Below are 11,216 nucleotides of genomic sequence, written 5' to 3'. Positions count from 1 at the left end.
GTGGACTCTTGTGTCAGTTGTGTGTCCTATTCTTTTCATATCCAAAGTCCAGGTGAATGGAGTCCTTCCCATTGGCTCCCTGTCCTTTCCCCAGCTGAGGTCAGCCTTCGGTGGTTTTGGGGCCAGCGGGATGTTCTTTCTTATCTCGCGTCTCTCCTGTCCCAGACCTGCAGTCAGCCACTCCTTCGGGAGCCCAGGTTGCTGGTAACAAGGAGTGCTGTCCAGAGACACGGCTGCCGTGTATGCTCCCCGCTGTGGGGCTGACCGTGCTTCCGTGTCTCTGCGGCGACAAGCTAGGAAAGTCCCATTGGGGCAGGGGGGAGAGTTCATACCAAATTCATTCCAATGCTGGTTTAACATTACAGGACTTCCAGCTGCTGGGATTTTTAAATTTATATCTTTTCTGGTACTCTCGGTTCCTTGCCACATTTGTTCTTTATCCTATCCCAACTATTCACGTAGGGATTCTACCGAACACACACATAATCGCAGAGTGAGAATTCCCGCGGGACAACAGGTAGGATACCGAGAGAAGCTTAAGGTTTCTTTGCTGCTCTGTTTGTCCTTAGGACATGTTCCATTAAAGATGTACAATTGGAATACCGTGGTTTTTTTTGTTTTGTTTTGTTTTGTTTTAATTTGGAGTGAGAGAGAGAGGGCACGAGCAGGGAGAGGGGCAGAGGGAGAGGGAGAATCCCAGGCAGATTCCACACTGAGGGCGGCAGAGCCTGACTCGGGGCTCGATCGCAGGACCCTGAGATCATGACCTGAGTTGAAATCCAGTCCGATGCTTAGCGGACTGTGCCACCCAGGCGCCCCCGGAACGCTGTGTTCTAAGGGCAGTGGAAATAATTGTTTTCACAACATGTATCACCAGCTTGCCCAGGTGGGTTCTTTTCATTCCATTTGTTGTCATTTTTAGGCATTGCTTTTCTTTTCCATACCTGATTTGTCAGGCCTTTATATTTCCAAAGCCAGGTGGCATGAGAAAGTTTATTCAAAGTCTGGCTTCAGTTCCCGTTACCTCCCCCCTTTCTTGTCCCTCCCCCATAGGCAGTCATGTTTATGCTCTTCGTTTACCCTTTCCATGCTTCTTTTGGCAAGTATAAGCAAGTCTGTATGTATTCCTACCTCTCTGCTTCCTACACAAAAAGTAACTTTTCAGATAGAAGAGAGCACCTGGAGGTTTTCGCTCAGACCCGTTCTGGGGACACCCCCCCTGTTAACATGTTTGTATTTAGGTCTTTTTTCATTCTTTGCTGATCGCTTTGGTGGCAGTTTTCCGACTCCATCCTGTGTCACAGCTCCTTGGTGTTTACACGGATACATGTATACAGAAACATACTTAGAGGTTTTGCTCTGGTCGCTTTACTTCATTTGTATTCAGGACATTTTTTAGTTTTTTTCCAGTGATGACCTTCTTTGGAATACATTTGAGTAACCTGTTTCGTTTCTTGAGGCCACAGATACTTTGTACCTTCATGGGGCCCTCATACGCTCCAACAGTAGCCCTAGGAGCAGCAGGATTTGAGCTGCCGCAGTCTGAAGGCAGGGGGCCCACCTCTCTGGGCTCCTCCTCTCTGCCCCATGTCTCCCACGCAGATGCCAGGTGACTTAGCTCTGCCCCAGTCCTGCGCTTCATAGCAGCAGGGGGAAGGATCAGACAGGAGAGCACCTCCTGGAGGACGGTGCGCCACGTTACCAAGAATCAAAGGCTCCAGTGGGGGGTCCTGCACACAAACAGCCCCCCTGCAGACAGCCTGGCTGAAGCCGGACCGGATCGCTAGACTCTGGAGCAGGTGGCCCGGTTTTAAAGCTTGGACAGGATGAGTAGAGCAGCTGTTTGAAAATTGGAAAGTAAAAGGCAGCGGATATGCTGGGGTTGAAGACCACATTTCAGAGTAGTGCTCAGTCAGCAGTCGGTTTGCCTCTCTTTTGCCTCCTGTATATCCAGCCTGGACTTGAGGCTGCCCTAATGTAGAAGTGGGCACTGGGTGAGACAGGGCCAGAAGCCCTCGCCTCCTGGATCAGGGAATGGGAAAGGGGAGTCCTGATACTCAGAATAGGGGAAATGCCCTGTTGGGGATTTCTGTAATTGTTGTTTCTTGGTTCTCTTGTGTCCCAAGCCCCTGGCAATCCCGTGGTGGTGGTGGTAGCAGCAGGGTCCCACAGCACCTGAAATGCTGAGTGAGGGCAACCTCCCTTCATGGTTAGAGAGTGGGATCAGTCCCCACTGAGTGTTTTTCTCATTTCCTCTGCCCACTGCTTGGTCCTAGGCGGAGGTGCAGTGGTAGGAAGGACACAGCAGAATCGGGTAGTTAAGCCCCAGCTCTCTGATGAGAGGACTGAAAAGGGGAACTCTGGGAAATGGCAAGTACCGAGGTAATCATGGAGAGGGAGGATGTCGGGAAACCATGTCAGAAAACATCGTACAGGCCTGGGCTCACCCCTGGGCTGCACATGTGGGGGATCTGATCCTAAGAGCAGACCAAAGACTTTGAAACTGAACTATGGGATAGACTGCTGCCCCGATCCCAGACTGACCACTGGGTAGTGCACACTCAGGGTGGAGCCACACACTATCCAGGCCTGATAATTTCTTTTCAGAAGATTTTAAATCCAGGCCTGGATGATTTCACTGGGAAATTCACCAAACACTTAAGGAAAAAAGAAATACCAATTCTATACAGTCTCTTCTAGGAAATGGAAAACAAGGGAACACTTTGGGCCGTACAACAAAACCGGTATTCCTCACGGTCAGTGAGGCAAAAATCGTTAACAAAATACTAGCAATCTATAAAAAGCATATTACACTATGACAAAATGGGATTTAAATCAAGAATGCAAGGCTAATTCAATATTTGAAGATCAATGTAGTCCATAACAGTCTAACAAAGAAATACCACATATTTATATCAACTGATGCAGAAAAGGCATTTGATAAAATCCAACATCATTCATGAAAACAAAGTCAATAAACTAGAAATAGAAGGAAACTCCTTCAGCCTGATCAAAGGTATTTACAGCTAACATCATAATGATGAAAGACTACAGGCTTTACTGCTAAATTCAGGAATAAGTTCAGGATGTTCACTCTCAGAATGCCTATTCCACATAATACTTGACATCCTGGCCAGTGCAATAGGACAAGAAAAAGAAATAAAGGAAATAGATTTGAAAGGAGGAAATAAAATTTTCTCTAACCAACAAGATCTTATTCTTTAGCATTAATTATAAATAATTGCTTGAATTTAATTTTTTGCCTTGGAAAAGGTGATGAAAAAATTGAGATACATTACTCTATACAGGCATACTTTTTTCTTTTTAGAAGATTTTATTTGACAGACAGAGATCACAAGTAGGCAGAGAGGCAGGCAGAGGGGGGTGGGGGGAAGCAGGCTCCCCGCTGAGCAGAGAGCCTGATGTGGGGCTCGATCCCAGGACCCTGGGATCGTGATCTGAGCTGAAGGCAGGGGCTTTAACCCACTGAGCCACCCAGGCGCCCCTATATAGGCATACTTTTTATTGGGCTTAGCTTTATCAGACTTCACAGATACTACATTTTTTTTTTTAATAAATTGAAGGTTTGTGCCAACCCTGCATCAAAGAAATTTATTGGTGCCATTTTTCCAACAGCATATGCTCACTTTGTGTCTCTGTGTTGTGTTTTAGTAATTCTCGCAAATCTTCAACTCGCTGAAAGCTCAGATGATAGCACTTTTGAGTAATAAAGTTCTGCACATTTAATTAAGGCATGCACATTTTTTTTTTTAAGATTTTATTTATTTATTTGACAGAGAGATCACAAGTAGGCAGAGAGGCAGGCAGAGAGAGGGGGGGAAGCAGGCTCCCCACTGAGCGGAGAGCCCGATGCGGGGCTTGATCCCAGGACCCTGAGATCATGACCTGAGCCGAAGGCAGAGGCTTTAACCCACTGAGCCACCCAGGCGCCCCAGGCATGCACATTTTTAAGGCATAATGATACTGTGCATTTAATAGACGATCGTATAGTGTAAACATAACTCATATATGCACTGAGAAGCAAAAAAATTCACTTGCTTTATTGCAGTATTTCCTTTACTTCAGTGGTCTGGAACCAAACCTGCAATATCGCCAAGGTATGCCTGTGTGTGTGTGTATAGGTAGATACATATTACTTTTTTTTTTAACATAGAAAAGCTTATTGGAAAATTTACATAGACAGGCAAAAGAACTGTATTGGTCAAAATATGTCTCAGAAAGAATAACCTTGGAGGAATCACTTTACTTAACTGTAAGACTTAGGATAAAGGAACAGATACTAGTGAAGGGAGAAACACAGAAATCAGTGGAGCAGAATTGTGTGCAACTAAACACACACAAATCTGCGTAACTGGACAGGTTTAAAGGCAATCAAAGGGGAAAGGATAAGTCCCTTTAACAAACGGTCTCAGAACAATTAGACATCGACATGCAAAAATCTGAGCCTTGACTTAAGACCTCACACATTATACAAAGCTTATAGTGCATTCTAGATTTAAATATAAGAGCAAAAATGATAGGGGCACCTGGGTGACTCAGTAGGTTGAGCATCTGCCTCTGGATCTCAGCTCAGGCCTTGATCTCAGGGTCGTGAGTTCAAGCCCTGCACTGGGCTCCATGCTGGGTGTGGCACCTACTTTTAAAAATCTAAAAAAGAGCTAAAATGATAACCTTTAAGAAACAAAAAAACAGGAGAGGGACACGTGGGTGACTCAGTTGGTTGGACGTCTGCCTTTGGTTCAGGTCACGATCTCAGTTTCTTGGGATCGAGTCCCACACTGGGCTCCTTGCTCAGCAGGGAGTCTGCTTCTCCCCCTGCCTGTCACTCCCTCTCTCTCTCTGACAAATAAATAAAATCTTAAAAACAAACAGGAGAAAGCTCTTCATGACTTGGAACTCATTTGTAGACATTACAACAAAAACAAAGTCCATAAAGAAAAAAATGGTAAATGGAGTTTCATCCAAGTTTAAAACTTCCGATCTGTGAAGACACTGCTAAGTGAAAGAAAAGACAGGCTACCAGCAGGGAGAAAATGTTTACAAGTGATGGAGGACTTGCACTCCGAATATATAAAGAACTCTGAAAACTCGGTAGTAAGACAACAGCTTGCTTAAAAATGGGCAAAAGACTTGAACAGACTTTTTCCCACAGAGACTGCCCAGATGGCATATAAATAGGCAAGTGGGCCACTTCATACCTGTTAGAACGGCTACAGTAAAAAAAAAAAAAAACAGTATCATGTTGCTCAATAAGGCACAGCTAGAATGCTTATATATTGTTGGAGCAAATCCAAAATGGTACAGCCCCTCTAGAAAACTTGTGGGAGTCTCTTCTGAAGTTCAGCACTTACCGTATGACCCAGCAATCTCACTTCTGGGTGTTAATTTTAGAAAAATGAAACTTAGGTTCCCACAAAAGCCTGTACACAAATGTTCATAGCAGTTCTACTCATGACCTCATGACCACGCAAAACCGGACACAACCCAAGTGTCCTTCAGCGAGTGAGTGAAAAGAAAACCAAAAAACCCAACCACGGTACATTCATACAATGGAACATTACTTGGCAGTAAAAAAAAAGTCATCAGCTATTACTCCTTACGACAACTTGGATAGATGGCAGAGGCATTACTGCCGAGTGAAAGAAGCCTATCTGAGAAGTTTCCATTCTGTATCATTCCACTTGTAGGCCAATCTCTAAAAGACAGACCCAAGTTCAGTTGGTCAGGTGTCTGACTCGATCTCAGCTCAGGTCCTGTGAGTTCAAGCTCCGTTTTGGGCTCCAAATAAAATAAAATGAAAAATAAAAGACAGACCTGGAGTGAAGGAGAACATTATCAGTAGTTGCTTGGATTTGGGGAGCGGATTCATACAAAGAAGCCTGGGAGAGTGTTTTGGGGTGGTGACAGAGCAGTTCTGAATTCTGATTGTGGTGTTGGCTACGTAAATCAGCGCATGTGTTAAAACACATGGAACTATGTGCTGTGAGGAAGAAACACTTGACTTTATTCCAAGTCAGTTTTTTTTTTTTTTTTAAAAGCTGGATTGGCTGGGTTCCGTTTCTGAATGATATTTATGCAAGCTGGCTGGCTTGTAAAAATAGCTTCTAAGTCCGTATCAGTTGCCTCAGGGAAAGACTGCTGAGAGAACAGGCCAACTCACCACAGAAGTGTGCTGGTGGGCTCCTGTGCCTCTCAGAGGTCATTATCCCAACGAGGGGCCAAAGTCAGGGTGGCCTTGAGCTGGTCACCTAAGTGTATCTTGCTCTCCTTTGAGAGGACCTCGTGATCCTTCCAGCTCAGAGGGTGGCAGAGATGGAACAGGCCACCATTCTAAGACTTCCAGCTCCCATCCTGGCAGGGCCACTAAACGCCACCTTCCTGAAGGGACCTGGCCATGTCCTCTGGCCAGTACTGATGCAGCCTGGGAATTGGGATGCAGGTGCCACCGAGCAGCTGTGGCTTTGCTCCCTCCACTGAGCCACGCTGGGTCTTTAGGCTTCTCTGTTCTCAGAGGACACAGGGACATGGGGATTGTCCCAGCACTCCAACCTAGGTCAGACACTGGAGCTGTCCACGTCTGGTGTACTGTCTCCCGAGGTCATTCCACTGGCCTGGCAGCCCTGCCCTAAAGCAGCCTCTCGGTTCCCCAGGACGGGTACTGTGGTGGGACTGGGAGGAGGGGAGGCGCGGGAGTGGTGTCGCATGCCTTCTGGTATCCAGCCCTGGAGAGATGGCCACAAATGTTCGGTGCCAGGCATCCCTGCCACCTGGCTGGGCAGCCCCCACCTGACTGTTGCCTGTTCAGCCCAGGCTCTCTGGGGGGGTGGGGTTCTGTGGTCAGGATGTCTGCTAGTTGTGAGTTCTTAACTTCCGGACCCTCTTAATCGGAGTGCTTTATTCTGGTGGGTCACACGGTTACTCGAGTTTTGATAAAATCTCCCGTTTGGGTTGGGGTTGTTTTAATGTACTTTTTCACAGCCTCTTCCATGGCAGAGAGGAAGAGGTGTGACCTGAAAGGTCAAGTGGCTTGGGTGGGGGTGGGAGGGGTCTCCCAGTGACAGGGCAGACCCAGGGCTTCTGGCTCCTAGCCTGGGACTCCTGTGTTACTAGGTTCTTTGCATACTGCCCAGGCGGCTGTCTCCCCATCCTGTGGAAGGCATCATGCAAGCTGGCTGGCTTGTAAAAATAGCTTCTAAGTCCATATCAGTTGCCTCAGGGAAAGACTGCTGAGAGAACAGGCCAGCTCACCACAGAAGCGTGCTGGTGGGCTCCTTCCTGTGCCTCTCAGAGGTCATTATCCCAACGAGGGGCCAAAGTCTGAATGTTTGTGTCTGGTGCAGCCCCCCCCCCACCACTGCCAAATTTCTGTGTGAAACTCTCTCCCCCAAGATGATGGTATTCCGAGGTGGGGCCTTTGGGAGGCCCGAAGGGTGGAGTCCTCATCAAACGGGATTTGTGTCCTTATAAAAGGAGACCCCAGTGACCTCTCTTGCCCTTCCACATGAGGGCACTGTGAGTGGAACCCACCTATGAATGGGGAAGTCCACACCAGACGCTGGGTCTCCTTGACCTTGGACTCCCCAGCTTCCGGAACTGTGAGAAATATCTACTGTTGAGAAGCACCCCTCACCCAACAAGCGTGTGGTGTTTTGCTCTAGCAGCTCGACTGGACCGGGACAGTGTCCAGTAAGCAGACCTCACTCTGCTAATCCCAGAGCGCCCAGTCCTCACTGTCAGGGACAAGGGAGGCTTCAGTTCACATGATGCCCTCTACCCTTTGGGCACCTGCCTTGGCCTCTTGGAGCCTCCGCATCCTCAGTAGGAATGAAGCTAATTATCGTTGTCATCGTGCGGATCATGCCCCTGCTAGGACTCAGCACACGGCTGCATCTGTACCAAACCAATACTGACCCCGGGCAGCCCCTCTGCGCCCCTCCCCAACCTCTCCCGGGGCCAGTGTGTGACCCTGGTGCTGTTCTTGCTTCCCCGTCTCTACAGACCTATGTGTCCCAGTGGCCCTGGACACTCCTGCTCCTGGCTGTCAGTGGCTTCTGTAACTTCGCACAGAATGTCATCGCCTTCAGCATCCTCAACCTCATCAGCCCTCTGAGCTACTCTGTCGCCAATGCCACGAAGAGAATCATGGTCATCACGGTGTCCCTGATCATGCTGCAGAACCCGGTCACCAGCACCAACGTCCTGGGCATGATGACAGCCATCCTGGGGGTCTTTCTGTACAACAAAGTGAGTCTGGGATGGGGGAGGCTGTCCCCTCGATGCCTAGGGAGGCACCAAGATTCGGGGAAGGGGAGAAGAAAGGGACCTCAGCAGGAGCTAAGAGGCTGGGGCCACAACTCCAGCTTTGTCACAGACTGGTTTATGGTGTTGGTGTGGCCCTACCTGGCCCAGCCTTCCTTTTCCCATGTAGATGATTCTAGGTCTGTGCCCCTTTCCAGCCGTGGCTCTTGGGTCTATGCAGGCTTTGTCAGGGATTTCACTGTCTCATGAAGGTTCTGTTGGGTCCAGTGCAGAGACATGGGTGGCTCACAGGGAGGGCCGGCCATGCCTGAGGCCTGCTTGGGTCACTGCTTCATGGGCTTTGAAGGGCGCTCAGGTACGAACTGTTGCCCTCTGTCCTGTGTGCGGGTGCCGGGGAAGGAGTCAGCCGGCTCACTGCTCTCTTGACCTTGCAGACCAAGTACGATGCCAATCAGCAAGCCCGGAAGCACCTCCTCCCAGTCAGCACAGGGGACCTGAGCAGTAAGGAGCACCATCGGAGCCCCCTGGAGAAGCCCCACAATGGCATCCTCTTCCCCCAGCACGGGGACTATCAGTACGGCCGCAACAACGTTTTAACAGATCATTTCCAGTACAGCCGGCAGAGCTACCCGAACTACAGTTTGAACCGTTATGACGTGTAGTCTAGAGGACAGGGCGCTACCGTTGTGTGACTCCTTCCCCCACTCCCTAGCAGTACCAGAAACTTCTGACAACCAATGAATGTACAACCCAGCTGAGGGGACGGTGCGTAACCATCAGCAGGCCCCCGGGGGCAGCAGGATGCTGCCCCGCAGTAAGGACCACTACCCTCAAACTCTAGTGTTCCAGGCCCTTTCTTCCTGGAGTCTGTCATCTGAGGGCTGTGTTGGTATGGATATCATGGCCAGGTTTTTACCTTTGTGGACTTACTCCCCAAGTCACGTATTTGAAGTTCGAATTCTGCTTTCCGGGTATTTCCAGATAACTCTCCGGAAAGGTGGGATCGCTGTGGATGCAGACCTCCGAGCAGGCCAGAGGATTTCCTGGGTGTCAAGGAAGGGACTTGCAGGGTGGTGCTTGAGAGGGACAGACCAGCCGCTTTCATTCCCCTGCTCAGATAGGTCAAGGGCTGAGGCAGGCGTGGAGCAGAGGAGCAGCAGAGTTTACTGAAGGCATCTCCAACAACAAAGATGGACCCAGTTTCCGGTCAACCCCATGGCCATTTGCAGCAGTTACCAGCGAATGTCCCAAAGAGAAAAGCTGCAATTAGCCTTGAATTCTTGGAGCCTACTTCTTTGACCTGCCCTCAGAGCTGGTGTGTGTCCAAACCCAGAGGGAGGGCAGCCACACTCTCCTGTTCCCTCGCTTCCCTTGCTGGAGCAGGGCATCGCTCCTCTCTGGGGAGAGCGAGGAGGAAGCGACTGCGGGGCCGTCAGAAGGAGCATTAGGAAATCATGTCAGTGTTTCAAGCTCTATTTCTGTCACACTCGCTTTATCTTTTCTGATGAGTCTTCACCACTTCTGTGAGGACTTAGTAGGATGTCTGGTGGGGAGAGGTTAATTTCATGAGGATCTTGCATTTTTCTGGGGATTATTTTGTAGTTGTATTTATACCTTGGTCCCCTGTATGGGGCAGGGGACGCATGAGGGAGGACTGGGTTATGGATTGAAAACCCTTTTGTTCTTAAATGTTTAAAAACAAGAAAAGCTCCCTACTGGTGATGCCAGTCTTGATACATTTCAGCATTAGTAGGAAGTGACGAAGTGTCTTCAGGCTCCTCTGTAATGGCCCCAGCTGCTGAAAGCGGAATGAGTCGAGAACATCATCTCAGTAGTTTGTGTAATAGACAAGACCACAGCACTTTGGATTCCATGACCTGATCTGGTGGTGTTTGCAGTAGGATCTGAATCATGTCCTGGTGAAGGGGAGAAGGGGTGAGCACCGAGCTATGGTTTGGGTTTAGAGAAATCTGATCAGGAAAAGTACCTGGCCCCAGCAGGTAGCCTGTGAGCCAGGGTGCAGGTGAGTCTCCGGCTTCCCCAGCCTCACGAGAGGACCCTGCCCTCACAGAGGGGACCAGTAGCTTGGCTGGTGGGGTCTTTGGTGATGTCTGCCTTCCTCCTTCAGCACTGTGCCCAATCTCTTGAACAGGCACTTGGAGCAAGAAGATGGGACAGTGGGTCACGCTTCACCTCCTGGTGAGTGAGGCGTTGTCCCATCAGAGGAAGTATCATAGCCTATGACCGACTCTTGGTTTAGTTACTCCGTCAGCTTATGAATGGGCTGTTCCTGGGGAGGTCCCCTGGTCCCCTTCTGGCCTGATTTTATGCACCACCGGCTTCAGGTCCCTGTGCCGTTCGTTTGCTTTGTAATTACTCTGGTCCCAAGTTTTGAGACAGTTGCTGTGTAAAACGGGAAGGAGAAATCCCCAAAGGGGATTTGGGAAAGAGTGAGTTCAGTCCATAGCTGAACTTTTCTCACTGGGGAAGAGCAACAAATGGGGATAATTTTGCATCACAAAGATATTACAGTAGTTGTCTTTGTGATTATAGTAACTGATTCCTTGGACAGATAATTGAACTCCAAAATGAACTTCCACGTCTTTTCAGTTTTAATGAAATTCCTGATGTTGCTAAAATTTGTATATTGATTTGTTTTCCCTTTTCCAACGCAAGATCTGCTGGTGAGGGGAAATGACTGCTTTTATTACAGTTTATAAATTAATAAATGGGGTATTTAATTCTGTACATAAATCTACAGCAAGTACATACACTGGAATGAATGAGACAATCATATTAGACCAAATCATATCAAAAGACAGAGACATACTTTTGAGACTTGAAGGTTCAGAGCTGACACTGACCTCCCGAAGGCCAGTTTTCCAGCCACTTTGGCCCTGGCCTATGACCCAAACCCCACTCCCACATTCACCTCA

General features: G+C 48.6%; 1 protein-coding gene across 1 annotated transcript in view; it reads left to right on the top strand.

Moving 5' to 3' along the window:
• SLC35E1 (solute carrier family 35 member E1) overlaps nt 1-9,069 on the top strand; it is a 14,419-nt gene extending 5,350 nt beyond the window's left edge. The window contains exons 5-6 of the mRNA XM_032868486.1: nt 8,020-8,265; nt 8,715-9,069. Coding sequence (XP_032724377.1) covers nt 8,020-8,265; nt 8,715-8,942 — 474 coding nt within the window. The 3' untranslated portion in view covers nt 8,943-9,069. The remainder of the gene's footprint in view (nt 1-8,019; nt 8,266-8,714) is intronic.
• Nucleotides 9,070-11,216: the final 2,147 nt, after the last annotated feature.

Source organism: Lontra canadensis, unplaced genomic scaffold (assembly GCF_010015895.1).
Source record: "Lontra canadensis isolate GAN:19392208 unplaced genomic scaffold, GSC_riverotter_1.0 scaffold35, whole genome shotgun sequence".
Taxonomy (NCBI): Eukaryota; Metazoa; Chordata; class Mammalia; order Carnivora; family Mustelidae; genus Lontra; species Lontra canadensis.
The sequence above is the reverse complement of the archived record's forward strand: the minus strand, read 5'-3'. Positions and strand labels throughout refer to the sequence as shown.